We start from the raw sequence: 14,737 nt of genomic DNA on the forward strand, positions 1-14,737 counted from the left end.
TAGTCATTTTGCTCAAGTCTGGAGGAAAGAAGTCCCCAGGTCTCCTTTTAGTGTAAGAGCTGAAGGAACTAGTTGCTGTGGGGTGCGGCAGTCAGGGAAAAGGCTCAAGGCCGCCTCGCCTGCCCTACCTCTCTGGCTCAAGGGAAGGAAGCCTGTGAGCCTTAGCTGGACTTTGACCCATTGAGGAAAAGGCGGGAGTCATATTCAAACAGGTATTTCGATAAACTTATTAGTCAACCCACCCCCCACCAATAACCTGACCCCCAGTTCTGCCACCTTTCAAGTCGGACAACTTTAAAGAAAAAGTGGAAAGGGGGAAGACGAGAAAGAGCACTACATACTTGATGAAAAAGATTCTCCCGCCGCGGTCCACTCCGTAGGTCCATCGGCCTGGCAGGTCCAGCCAGTCGATCTCATCGGCCATCTCGTGTCCCCGCAGCCCCTCTGGCTCTCCGCGCCCGCCCCCCGCGCCAGGCTGGCGCCCCCACTTTCTGCGCCTCCTAGAGGCGGCGATGGGGGAGGGGGTCCGGTGTGGTCCGGGCGCACCTCCCGGTCCCCGCGCGGTGACTCCGGCCTCCCGCGGAAGGCGAGCTGGCCGCCAGCCGGGGACGGGCGGGCAGTTAACCCTGGCGGGGCCCGGCCCCAGACACCTCCTGCCTCCTCTGCGCCCCGGAGCTCCGCTTCGGACCGGCTCCTGAAGTTCAGGGCTGGGCAATTAGCGTGGTGAGTAATTAGGAGGCTTCTGCTGCCGCGGCTGCTAACGGGCAGCGCCGGCCTCCGTTCGTTCCCGCCAGCCGGCGCGGCGGGGAGAGGCTCCCCCGGAGCCCGCAGGTTGCGCGCCGAGGTGCGCCCCGGCTCGCCGCTCCGAGACAGCACTTGAACTGCGGGGCCAGAGGCGGGGCCTGGCTGCGCCGCCGAGGACACTTCACAGCCCCGGGATGCGCCCGCGGCCCCGCGCGGCCAGGGAAGCAAGCGCCGAGGGCGAGCCTCGAGTCACGCACCGCGCGGAAAGGGGGAAGTGATAACACCACTTCGGTTGGTGGGTGGTTAGTGCAGGAACAAAGGTCGAACGCGGGAAGGGTGGCGCGGCCCGGGATCTAGGAGGCCCTTCGAGCCAAGGTGTCTAATCTAACTAGTCCAACTAGTCCTCACCTTTCCTGCTCACCACTTTCTCCAAGAAGCCTGCCATGACTGCAGACGTTTCTCAAACTCCGACCGCCTTGAGATCCCTCCAACTCATTTTTCCCACTATCACCAGAAAAGAAAAAGGAGACAATGAAAGTAAAGGGATATGGATGTGTGAACCAAATTCGGATTTCCAACATTCCAAGCGGGCGAATAAAATATAATGCTGTGGGAGCCCATATTTCTTCTGTCTTTGGGGGGCGGGCAGAGGGCAATGTCAGAAACCATCCAGCTTTCCAACCTACTCAAAACCTGTTCCAGGGACTCCGACTCAGTGCCCACTGTTCCAATCACATTCTAGACCCAAGGGATTACTAGTTAGAGGCTCGGTGAAATGTTTGCCTTTAAATGAAGAGATGTGTGGGATGGCAGGTGACAGGTTGAGCAGACACCGCGATCTAAGAGTTTTGATCCCCATTCCGTTCAGGTAGGTGAGTCAGTGTCCCTTCCTCCTAGAGACCGTAGAGGACTCCACCCCAGGTTTATATGGCCGTTCTCTGCATGTGCCTTATGATCAGGCTATAGTGGTGTTCATCACAGTGCACTGTAAAGGACTGGCTTACTCATCCTTCTCCTTGACTAGGCTGTGTACAGCCCAAAGGGAGGCCCCCCCCATCTTACTTAACTTTAAAGCCACAGCACTTGGCTGGGGTCAGTGGCTGGGTAGAGCATGAGCGCCGCCTGGTACCTTCGCGTCTTAATTCTAATCATAATCCTGTACTTTTGAGTGGAATTTCCACAGTAAATAAAACACTAAGCGACAGTAAGGTGTGTGCGTGGAGATCTTTTTGAAAAACAGAACAGTCAGGGACCCTTCTAGTATCTGAGCTGCCTAACCCAGAAGAACCAGCTGACCCACGGTGAACTTCAAAAAAGCCTCTGGGGCCATCTGGGCCAATCCTCCTGTCTTAAATTTAGGAAACTGAGGCAGAAAGAGGGGGAGGGCTGGTCGCAGCGAGGTGGTGGCTAAGAAGGGCCTGCCCATTAGTGTCGCAGACCTGAGCTCTTCCCATTACATCATCCTGCCTCCAACAGCGGAAAGGAACCATGCCAGCGTTCACAGGCTGGCTCTGACTGCCAGGTCTATGTCAAGTTCATTTTCCAGGTGAGTAAAGGAGCAGAAACAGTAACAATCAGCTCGCTTGCCTCCTCAGAGCCTGTGTACATCTAGCAGAAAAAGCCACATTTGGTGGTAAATTGGGCCACATCTAAGAAGCAGAGAGAATGTGGGTGTCCCTTAGTCTCTGGACTGGGGAAGGCAGGAGTCAGGGAACTGACTTCTTCCTGGGCCTGTGAAACACCTGTGAGACTCATCGTGTTGATAAAGCACAGCCACCTGCCCAGCCCGTGATATCCAAGGATCTAAACGGCCAGGAATCCTGCCAAGATGCTTTAAGGGAAAATACCAGCAACCAGCACACTCCCTGTCCGACCTGAGCAACCAGTAGGGGCAGCTGCCTGGGCTGCACGTGGGTGGAAATGGGGACAAAATGAGATGGATTTGAAACATGTGGAGCCCCACTGTCTTCTCTGAGGAGAGGGGCCTCAAGCTGGCCTCCTCATAAGACTGTCCCCCATCCGTGTGTGTGTGTGTGTGTGTGTGTGTGTGTGTGTGTGTGTACAAAGCGATTCTGTACAGAGGCCAGAAGAGGAACTTAGGTGTCCTGTTTTGTCGTCACCTCTGCCTTATTCCCTTGGGACAGGATCTTTGACTGAACAGGTTCTCTCCTTGACCAGGGGGCTGGTCCTGTCTCCACCTCCTGCTGGGTGCAGGTGGGTGCCCAGTCATAGCAGGCTTTAAAAAAAAAAAAAACTTTATTTAACCTTATTTCATGTACATTGGTATAATGATGCCAGATTCTCTGGAACTGGAGTTACAGACAGCTGTGAGCTGCCATGTGGGTGCTGGGAATTGAACCCCGGTCCTCTGGAAGAGCAGTCAGTGCTCCTAACCACTGAGCCATCTAGCCAGTCCCACAGTGGGCTTTTATGTGGGTGCTAGGAGTTTGGACTCCTTATATTTGCACAGCAAAGGCCCTGACGTGCTTGTCCCCAGATAGTGTCTTGTTTAGTCTGTAACCTAGCCTGCAGTCCCTAGGAACACTCAGTTAGATAAGAAAAAGCCAGTGGCTGATATTTCAATTTTTCCTTGTCTGAAAAGTAAAGTCAAGTCTGAAAGTCTTTTTCTAACTGTAGTAAGTTGTCAGTAATTTGTTGTTGGTTTTTATTTTTGTTTGTTTTTTGTTTTTCGAGACAGGGCTTCTTTGTAGCTTTGGAGCCTGTCCTGAAACTCACTCTGTAGACCAGGCTGGCCTCGAACTCACAGAGCTCCACCTGTCTCCGCCTCCCAAGTGCTGGGATTAAAGGCATGTGCCACCACTGCCTGGTCAGTAATGTTATTTATTTTGCAGTACTGGGGAATGGAACCTGGGTCCGTGAGTATTCCGTAAGTGCTCTGCCTCTGAGCCACACCCTCAGCCTACATTCTAATTGTTTATCAACTATGGTAAATATTGAAATATTAGGAAAAGAATAAAAAGCCCAACCAAAACATTTCTTGGCTAGACAATTACCTGGAAGAGAGAGGGAAGGTTGATAGAGCTAAGAAGAAAACCTTACCTGCTTTGTTAATGGAGTGAGAAATTTAACTGTGTGTTTCCCTAGCACATTTTATCTCAAAAGACAAAATAATAAATAAATAAATAAATAAATAAATAAGATTTAAAAGATAATGAAGTGGCTAAGCCAGGTAGCGGTATCGCACGTGGTTAATCCCAGCACTCGGAGGCAGAGGGCAGGTGGATGGATCTTTGAATTCAAGACCAGCCTGGTTTACAGAGTGAGTTCCAGGACAGCCAGGACTACACAGAGAAGCCCTGTCTCAAAAAACCAATAAACAAACAAAATAAAAAGCAATAGAGTGTCTGGGCATGGCAGTCCATGCCATTAATCCCAGCACTTAGGAGGCAGAGACAGACTGACTTCTGAGTTTGAGGCCAGCCTGGTCTATATAGTAAATTTCAGGCCAGCCAGGGCTATACAGTGAGACCTTGCCTCAAAACAAGGCTCCGTAGTAAAGGCACTTGCTTCTAAGCGTGGGAACCTGAGTTCACGCTCCAAGATCCATATGGTAGAAGGAGAAATCCAACTCCAAAAATTGTCCTCTGACCTCCACATGGTTGCTGTGGTACACTTGCACACACTTGCACACACTTGCACACACACACACACACACACACACAACCCCTGCCCCTCTGCTATGCTCATCCCTCTGTGTGTTAGTAAGGTTGTCACCACCTCCACTGTGGAGGGACGGGCTGTGCCCAGACCTGGCCAATCTGCCTCCCATTCTCCAGCATAAAAACTAGAGCAGGAAAGGATATGGGAGTCAGACCAGAATAATGAGACGTTATATCTAAGGATCCCAGAATCCCCCTGAAGAACTCAGCAGGGGCCATCTTAGTGCTTCTGGGGCAGTCAGGGGACAGCCAGCCAGAAAGTGAACCAACATGGGAGAAATGGCGCTGTTAGTGAAGAAAGCCTGGTCTTCCTGGCCCCATTTCCCAGATCCCAGCTGACCAGAAAACACTCTATCCCTGGAATTTCCAGATGGCTGTCAATCCCTGCACACACTTGTTTCATAGTCTTACAAGAAGTAAGAAGCCAAGGAAAGGAGGGGACTTCTGCTGGCCTTAGAGACGAGGCTGCATAAATACGCAGAGGCCCAGAGCTTTTGTCCCTTAACTGAAAAATTCACAGACAATACAAATGTCAAAAAGAACACTCTTCTTCTGTGTGCTGAGAAAGCACATCTTCCCTATGACTTGTGGATGGATCCTTTTTCAAGAAAGCTACAATGTTAGCTCGAGAATCTGAGGGATCATCTTGTCTAAAGTCCACGTTGTCCCCATGGCGGGCACTGGAGAACTCAGAGGAAGTGCCCCAGGGCTGTGACAGGTCCGTGAGCTGGAACCTCAGTTCTACCATCTAAACACGGGTCCCCAGACTCACCTAGTTACAGAAAGCTCATAAGACGTTGCCCAATTCCATATAAAAGGAGAACGACCACCTCAGTGGCTGTTCTTGAGAGCTGTGTTTATAACAGCCACGCTCACCGCAGGCAAGGCGGCCTGCTCCTAGCCTTACAGGAAGTAGGAAGCCAAGGAAAGAAAGGGAATGTCTGCTGGCCTTAGAGATGGGGTTGCAGAAGTGTGCAGAGGTCCAGGCAGATGGGTTGTTTAAACAAAATTTTGCTTCCTAAGGGTTTGAAAGAGAACTTTGTGAGGCTAGCTTAGCGGTTAAGAGTGCTTGCTGCTCAATCATGAGGACCTGAGTTCAGATCTCAGGACTGTAATAGCATTTGTGCACACAAATGGTAATCTGTTTTTGAAAATATATACATATGTGTGTGTGTTTGAGTGTGTGAATGTGTGTGTGTGGTGTGTGTGTGTGTGTGTGTGTGTGTTGTGGGAATTCATTCTGCCAATAGTTTTGGGTACCGGCCTTAGGGTGTGGCTTCTGTGTGCTAATGTGATCTCTTATAAGGAAGAGGAGGAGTCTCTCTCGCTCCTTTTGGATGGTAGGAGATCAAGTCCTGGGGAGGCAGGCTCTAGGCAGAGGAGACAGAAAGCACGGAGGGCATCCTGGCCACGTCTGACGAGCAGCAAGAAGGCCCGCGTGGCTGGCAGAAGGTAAACGCGAGGAAAGGTCGTTGATAAGAAGAATGGAGGGGCACTGGGGGACCCGCTCATGCTAGGCCATTGCTCTGCACTTTGACACCAAATAGAAGGAAGGAGTGTGGGGGTGACGCGAGAGCCATGACAGTGTTCTTAGGGCTCCTTCTGGCTGCCGTTTGGAAAAGGCCAGACACTGATTCCAGTAAGGAAGCCGATGGAACAGCACGGGCATATGAGGACGGCTTGATTCGGGTGTGGGGTAGAGGTAGTAAGATACAGTCCGATCTTGGGTATCTTTTTTTTTCTGACTTTTTTTTAAAAATATTTATTTTTTATGTACGTTGGTGTTTTGCCATGAGTGTTGGGTCTCCTGGAAGTAGAATTACAGACAGTTGTGAGCTGCCATGTGGTTGCTGGGAATTGAACCCGGGTCCTCTGGAAGAGCAGTCAGTGCTCTTAACCACTGAGCCATCTCCCCAGCCCCCTTGGGTATCTTTTGAAGGTAGACATGACAGGATTAACTGACAGACCATAATTAGGTGTGTGCGGGAGAGTCAGGACAGCTCCGAGGTTCTCGGCCTGAGTCACTAGGAGGAGTTACCCCTGACTGAGAGGGGGGTAGGTTGCAAGGACGGTAGGTATGTCTGGGAGAAGAGGAAGAGAACCTCAATATTGAGCATGTACAGTGGCGTCTTCAAGGTATCCAAGTAGAGAGGCAGTGAATACGGGAGACTCGAGCCTCTCAGGAACAGAAATGCACCCTGGAATTGCCCTGAGTGGAAAGTCTGGGAACTGCAGGACTGTCAGCAATCACAAAGGGCATGACCATGGATACAGAGAAGGTAGACAGCAGGGGTTAAAGCAGTCTCTCCAACACCTAGAGTTGTGGAGAAGGAACCTGTAAGGGAGACTGAACACCTGTCAGTGAAGAAGGAGCACAGGAAAGCAGCACACAAGGAATAATCCTGTTGTGCAGGAACAATAGAGACAGACAGACAGACCCGTGCAGGAACAATAAAGACAGACACACAGACCCGTGCAGGAACAATAGAGACAGACAGACAGACCAAGAGACAGGAAGGAAAAATAAGCACCGGTGTATAAATCTGGGAATGGTGGATACATGTAATGCTAGCACTGGGGAGGCTGAGACAGGAGGATTACTGGGAGTTCAAGGCTAGCCCAGCGTACATAGGGAGACCCCCATCTCAAGCACTTGGAGGCATAGGCAGGAGGATCTCTGTGAGTTTGCGGCTAACCTGACCTGTACAGCGAGTTTCAGGACTACATAGAGAGATCTTATCTTAAAAAAAAAAAAAAAAAAAGGTGGGGGGAGGTCGGGCAAACAAAATGTCCCAGCAGGTGAATGCATTCGCTGTAAAGCCTGAGCCTGGTCCTGAAGACCCACGTAGTGGAAGAGATGATTGACTTCCGTCAGTTGTCCTCTGAGCTACACATTCAAGCATGCCTTGCAGCAAGGAAGTAACCACATTCTTGCACACTTGATAAATAGGTAAGGACATAAATAGAGTGTGGATTTGTTGTTGTCGTTGTCGTTGTTTGTTTTGTTTTTAAGTCAGGAAAAAACATGGTGTGCATGGCATCTCCATTCTAGGAGGACTGAGGTGAGGGTGGGTTCTGCCTACGCAGGAAGCAACTTGTACCTGTGTGCTGGGGAGAGGGTGGAGAGCCCGCTCAGGTTGTTGTTAAGTGAGTCTGAGAATGAGCCTGGGAAGATGATGGTTTTGGCTAATGAGCCGTTGCTCACCAGAGAGCAGCGAGCCCAGAATGTGCTTCCTTCAGCTTCCTTTCTGAAGCCTCAGCGCTGGCTCCTCCTGGGAATGATGCCAGCCCAAGAGACATGGCTGATTTTCCCTGCCGGAGCTCTGTCCTGGAGCAGAGAGCTGTCACCGGTGGCCCCAGAAGGGAAGGGAAGGGAAGGACTGATATGGTGGGCACAAGGATGAAAGCTGGGTGGTACCCAAAAGGCCCACAGTCACCCTGCTGGTCCTCTGGGTCTCTTCCTGACTCCAGTTTCTGGTCTTTCCCTGCCAGTTTCTGGATTTTTTTTTTCTCTAGAAAATAGCAGCTGGTGTTTATCGTGGTGTTTTGCTGGAACACATACAGCACTTTGGTTCAGTTTAGTTTAGTTCAGTCGGCTCAGAGGGCACCTGACTATGTAAAAAAAAAAAACAAAAAAAAAACATTTCTGCTTAGGCAGCCACCGTCTTCCCTCCTTGTCTCTATCTTTGCCACCCCTTGTCACTCCACTGAATTAGTCCAGGCCTTGGCTCCGGGTTCGGCTCCTTCCCCTCCTCCTCTCTCCTCCTCTCTCCTCTGTCACCAATTTCAGAATTGACCTGAAGACATCACTCAACTGATCTCTGCCCTTTGACACACATCTCCTCTCCAGCCAGCTACCTGCCCCTAAGGCCTAGTACCTGGAAATTTCCTACCCCTCAGCTCCTTTCTAACTCCGAAACAACCTGGACAACCTCTTTCTGATCCCTCGGTGGCTCTCCCCTCACTCCTTCCTTTCTTTGTGCATCTTGTCTTCCTGTGGCGCCTTTAGTTTCTTGAATTTGCTCCTAATCTGTCAGCCAAAGCCTGTTTTATGCCCTGCGTCATTAAGCAACAAGGCCCCAGTACCCAGCTGGTCATTGCATTGCTTCAAAGACCAATATCCATGTCCTCAGCTGTATCCACACTCAATGCTCTGCTCTGCATTAATCTGCCTACTTTTCTACTCCTTTGCCCAGAAAAATATCATGCCAAGCCACCGGCAGAATTAAACAAATTGATGCTCATATAAATTTACCCTGAAGCTTTCCACATGCTTCCTACTGCGTCTCCAGTCACTCTCAGCAACTGGCTGAATTTCTCCTGGGAGAAAAAAAAAAAATTGAAGGCGATCAGGAAGGAGCTGTCTAGCCAGCACTGCTAGCTCCAGCCCCACCCGCAGCCCTGAGTCAGTCTTCCCCATCTCTTCCCACCTGTCTCGTCCCTCCCAACCACAGCTAAATGTTGTACGTGTTCCCATCTGACAGGAGCCATTCTCTGGCCAGCTCCTTGGAGGGAAATCCTACTCCATCATTAATCTCCTCTCCTCTATGTCCCCACTCGCTCCTCCCTTCACTTGCTCCTTTCCTTCAAGCCTATAGCTAAACTCAAGATTTCTACCGTTTTAAAAAGGCAAGGCAGCAAACCCTTAGCCCACCCTCCACCTGACCCGACAGCTCCTTCAGCCTTTGTCTTTTCGTTTCTGTTTTCTTCGAGGAGTGATGCCGGCACTTGGGGTGCTTTGTTCTTTATCCCCCAGTTCCTCATAATCTAGGTTACTCCATGTTGCTCTTCTGTTCTCATCTGAGGGAACATCTCTGATGTAGGGGATTACCTGCTCCCTGGCCTCCGTTTCCTCACTAGTCATCCTGCCTCCTGCCATACCTTGACTGCCTGTATGTAGTGGCTGCCGAAGCCTGGAGAGACCATCTCCACTTATCTCCTACCGCTTATTCTCCTTCCAAATGTAACCCAGGAGGGTGGGCTCTGCTTGCCTGCCACCCCCCTGCTTGTCATTGCGACAGCCTTCGCAACTGCCTGTCCTCCCACTGGTCTGAACTAAGCTCCTTAGGAGTTCCCCCAAACTGGCCCCAAACTCAGGATCCTCCTGCCTCGGCCTCCAAAGTTCTGGGATTATGTAATGTGCTGCCATACCCAGATCAACTATTCCTTTGTGATCCTTTGGGTAGCTGATTCTGCTTAATGCCCTGAGGTTGGAATATCCATCTCGGGCCCCTCTCTGTACTCTACTGGCATGGTCTTCCTAGATGTTGTACATGCCATAAAGATGCTTCTGACTTCGTGTGTCTATCGGATCCAATCTCTCCTTTGGGCTTTACACACCCATAGTCCATCTCCATGGGACACTAGAGAGCATCTCAAACGTTATACGACCAAAATAGAGCACTTGATTTTCACCCCCAATCTGTTATCCCTCAGTTTTCCCTGTGTCTGTGTGGGGGCCCAAAAATGTGGGCCCATTTCCATCCTGTCTGCCAGTTAGAGAGTTGAAGCTTGCTCAAATGGTTGACAAACATACTGCACATCCCAATTTGGAATGTGATTGCTTGATTCTTTTAACATTAAAATAGCTCATACCAGGAGGTCCATGCCATTCTGACAGGTGGTCAAGACACACAAACGTACTTCTGCTCCTTCTTTTGTAACTATGAGGTCACCTGGGGAGTGGCTGCCTTCAGGATATGTGATCCAGAGCAGCTTCACTGCCTAAACAACAGATGTCTCAGAGTGTTAAAGTGATTGACTGTTTGAGTTGTCCTTTGTATCATGTTAATAAAGTCTTCTGTTACCTTCTCCCCCTCCACCCGTTTACATTGGGCATAAAAACTACGGAAAGTAAACACGGGCAATTTCAATATTCACTGAAATGTCCTCCCAGTACTGTTCTATGGTTTCTGTCTTATTATTTCTCATGCATCTTCATATTCTTTACTTACATTTCTAAATTCCTATGCCCCTATCCTGACAAGAGGTATTTTTGTCAAGGCTGGTTCACAACATGTCTGTGTAAGGGTCTCCTCATTGCTGGACTCCACAACCTGGCAGCAGAGTGCCCAACAATTCCAGTTTATCTGCAATCATGCTGGGTTTAGCCTTGAAAATCTGTCCCAGTAAACTTCTTGGTCTCAGGCCATGGGGATAGTTGGTCCTCATGCATGGGAGCCAGTCCAGATTCCTTTCAGCTTGTTTGGCTTTTGTTTCAGGAAGGCTGCTGTAGAATTCCTTCTCTCACCGAAGATGACATTGACGGAGTGTGCAGCACACTTGTCAAAGGAGCCCGTTCTCTCCTTCTACCATGTGGGTCCCAGGGATCTAACTTAGGCTGTCATGCATGACAGCAATTGCCTTTACTTGCTAAGCCATTGTCCTAAGCCCAGTCTTGAACGTCTGATCCTCCTGCCTCTAGCTTCTGGGTGCTGGGATTACAGGTATGCACCATAACCAGCTTCTGCGGTGCTAGGGATCTATGCTAGGCAACCACGCTACCAAGTGAGCTACACCCACAGCTCCCCAGGTTCCTTTCTGTTCCTCAAATTCACTTCTCATCAGCTGGCTCTCCCTCCAGTCGGCCATCTTCCCACCTGCACTGCCACCTGGTCCTGACCCCCCCCCCAAAGCCACACCAACCCCATCTCAGCTATCTCTTCCTCTTGTCCCTTACTTTGTTATGGGATAGCCAGCGGAGCTGGTCGGAGAGAAAACATAGCACCCTGTGCCCCCATCAGAGAAAGCTCATCGCTTGCGGGTAAATGCGGCTCCTTTGCCTGACCACTGTCTTTGCGTCTTCCCAGCCTTCAACCTCCCCTGTTCATCTCGGGACCCACTCCCTCCCACCATTCTGGAGGGCTCACCAAGCTGTAGCACCCAAAGTCATGCCTCAAGTGTCCCCCTCCATGTCCTTCTACTACTGCTCTCATAGGTGGGGCACATTATGCCCCACCGCCCGGATGTGCTGGTTAATTAATTTATTTTTTACTCTCTACCACTTACAGGCTATGTCCCTTGAGAGCAGAAACCTTGCCAGTCTTGTTCAAATCTGTGTTTCTTGCACTTGGCCCAGAGCCTCACACACTGTAAGTGCTCAGTAAATATTTGCTGGGCAAATGAATATGCAGCATATGGAAGGGAACTGCCCCGGCCCCGTGAATGATGGCGAACAAATCAGCAAGAGTCAGCCAAGCTCAGTCACAAGCATTGGGCTCACCTTGGAAATCCAACTGTCTCTGCTTCCCAAGTGCTGAGATTATTGGTGGGTACCACCATGACCAGCCAACCTTTTAAACTAAATTTCAATTGTAGTTACAGACATACTGGTAAGAAATGTCATGTTCATTTTCTTAGCTAAATACGACCTGCTCTAAGTCCCTACCCCAGCAAGCGGTGGATTCTGTGTCAATTATTATTGAACCTCTCCTCCAACTCCTGGAGCCATACGGAGGTCCAGGCAGAGTCCTCTAGTCTTCTATTCCATTTGCTCCTAGCTCTCACTCTGGTAAAGGCAGACTGTTTCTCAGCTAAGCTTGGACTTCAGGACAAGAATCGACAAGAGAGGATGGTGGGAGTTTTGAGGGAACATGGTGATCCCAGAGTCTCATGGACCTGCTCATTCTCCTGTGCCATTTATAGCTCAAAAGGAAAGGCCACCTCTGGTCTAAGAATTCTAGCCTTCCCCCTTTCAGTTCTTCATTCTCTCTTCCCCTAAGACCAACCTACAAAATCTCCCTCAGGAGGCCCAGGTCACTTCTCCCAAAAATGCTCAGTTGCCCATATATACCAGAATTCTTACATCCACTGCCACCAACTACTCCTTTGTCAGAATCCTTTCTTGGCAACATCAGCCATGTCCCTCCTTGTCACCAAGCATCAGAAATCATTTGTGACGTCTCCTTTCTCTGGTCGGCCTCTGAATCCTGCCAACAACTGTATCCGACTCATGCTTTAGTCTGTCCAGCTTGTCATCCAAGCTCATTAGTCCACTCCTGTGCTCATACTAGAACATTCCATTTTATCTCTTTATTCTAATTGTTCCTCACTCAGTCCTCTGTCAGATGACTGAAGCATTCCAAAGGAACCATTCTGACCATGTCATTCCCCCCGGAGGCTTGACACTTTCCATACGTTGACGTTGATGCAGACCCAACTAGTTAGCTCATCGTTCAAAGTATTCACACAGACCCCGTGCAGCAAAGCTTACCTTTACCTATATTTTCATTTTTTTCTGTTTGAAATGTCCTTCGCCTCTCCATTTCTCATGCCCTTTATCCCTCATACTCATCTGATCAATAGCACTTATTTTCCAGAATCCAAATTTCATTCCATCTAATTAAAAAAGAAAAATAAACATTCACAAAAAAAAAGAAAGAAAGAAAGAAAGAAAGAGAGAGAGAAAGAGAGAAAGAGAGAAAGAGAGAAAGAGAGAAAGGAGAAAGGAAGCATGACAGTCAAGGACATGGGCTCTGGGCCCAAACTAGATTTAAACCCTGGTGCTCTGACATTCTTTAGTGGTGTGATTTGAGTAGGCTGAAGAGATTACCAGACTTTGAAGTCCTCATCTCTAAACTGGGAGACATATCTGGATGACGCATAATAAGCGTGGTATGTCAGTGTTTGACATTATACACCAAACATAGCACTCAAAGTTTTTCACATACTATCTAACTTAATCTTTCCAATTACCCTGGGAGATATTATTCAGATTTTATAGATGGCCTCATAAAACTAAAGTATTTACTCAGAGCACACAGCTGGCGGCCATGGGAAGCTGAAGCGCAAGCCTATTTTTTTCCTGAACCAGTGTCAAGTGCTCTTGACGTGAAGAGAGCTGTAGGAAGGAAACCAGAGAGAACCATCTCTCCAACTGGCTCTTGGGTAAAGTTCTAGTGAAGACTGGAGAGAAGTACGGAATCATGAAACTGTGATGTTAGGGTATCCAGTTTGGTGGTGCACACTGGGGATTCCAACACTTGGGAAATGGATGCAAAAGGACCTCTCTGTTTTCCTTCCTAATATATATAATATATATAAATATAATTATATTATTATATATACATATGAAAAATCCATAACCAAAACCTCCCAAAGCATGAAAAAGCAAGACACACACTGGGGAAAATACTTACAAAACAAATATCATCAAAAGGGTACATCTAGAAAATATTTTCAGCCTTTTGCTTTGTTTTGTTTTGGTTTTTCGAGACAGGGTTTCTCTGTGGTTTTGGAGCCTGTCCTGGAACTAGCTCTTGTAGACCAGGCTGGCCTCCAACTCACGGAGATCTGCCTGCCTCTGCCTCCCGAGTGCTGGGATTAAAGGAGTGTGCCACCACCACCCGGCTGAGACTTATTTTTCACTATGTGTGTGTGTGTATTTGTGCACATAAGGAAAGGTGTTCTTGGTGGCCAGAAGCATTGTATCCCCTGGAGCTGGAGTTGCAGTTGTGAATCACCGATGTGGTGTGCTAAGAACCAGACACAGATCCTGTAGCACGAGCTTTGTGTGCTCTTAACTGCGGAGTCGTCTCTTAAACCCATAGAATGCGTTTTTAAACACTGCATATAAAGCTGGTGTGGTGACACAGTCTATAATTGCTGTATTTGTCAGGTGGGAGCACAGGGTCAAGTTCAAGGCCATCTTCCCACTACATAATAAGTCTGAGACTAACCTGGACTACATGAAAGTCTGTCTGATGTGGGATTTCCCTCTATACGCTGTGAATATGTTTGATTACCATTGGTTAGTAAAGATGTGGCTTTGTCCTATGGCAGGGCAGAGTATAGGTAGGCAGGAAAACTAAACTGAGTACAGGGAGAAAGAAGGCAGAGTCAGGCAGATGCCATGTAGTTGCTGAAGGAGAAAGACACCAGAACCTTACTGATAAGTCACAGCCTCGTGGTGATACACAAATTAATGAAATGGGTAAATTAAACATGAAAGAGCTGGCTAGAAATATGCCTGAATCATCAGCCAAGCAGCATTGTAATTAATATAGTTTCTGTGTGATTATCTGGGTCTGGGCGGCCGGGAAACGAGCACACGGTCTCCACTCACATCGGTCTCAAAATTTAAAAAAATTAGGGGCTGAAGAAATGGCTCAGAAGTTCAGCACACTGGCTTCTTTTCCAGAGGATCCAGGTTCGGTTCTCAGCACCCACATGGCAATTCAGAACCATCTGTACCTCCAGTCCCACAGGATCCAATTCCCCCTTTTGGTCTCTTTGGGCACTGTACACACATGGTGTACAGACAAACATGCAGGCAAAAAGCATACACACACTGAAAAAATAAATGTAGAAGGCCC

At 48.8% G+C, this 14,737-nt stretch overlaps 1 protein-coding gene across 14 annotated transcripts in view; it reads right to left on the bottom strand.

Annotated features, from left to right (window-relative positions):
* The window catches only part of Plekha6 (pleckstrin homology domain containing A6), a 139,142-nt gene extending 138,196 nt beyond the window's left edge, over positions 1-946 (bottom strand). For 2 of the 14 annotated variants that reach the window (XM_087906513.1, XM_085688231.2), the window contains exon 1: positions 342-942. In XM_087906513.1, the coding sequence (XP_087762639.1) occupies positions 342-424 (83 nt within the window). In that variant the 5' untranslated portion in view covers positions 425-942. Of the gene's footprint in view, positions 1-341 lie in introns of all 14 variants that reach the window. The other 12 variants (XM_087906512.1, XM_087906515.1, XM_087906520.1 and 9 more) reach the window with 9 other exon arrangements.
* Between the last annotated feature and the right edge of the window lie 13,791 nt (positions 947-14,737).

Source organism: Myodes glareolus, chromosome 5 (genome assembly GCF_982192425.1).
Source record: "Myodes glareolus chromosome 5, mMyoGla1.1, whole genome shotgun sequence".
NCBI classification, from domain to species: domain Eukaryota; kingdom Metazoa; phylum Chordata; class Mammalia; order Rodentia; family Cricetidae; genus Myodes; species Myodes glareolus.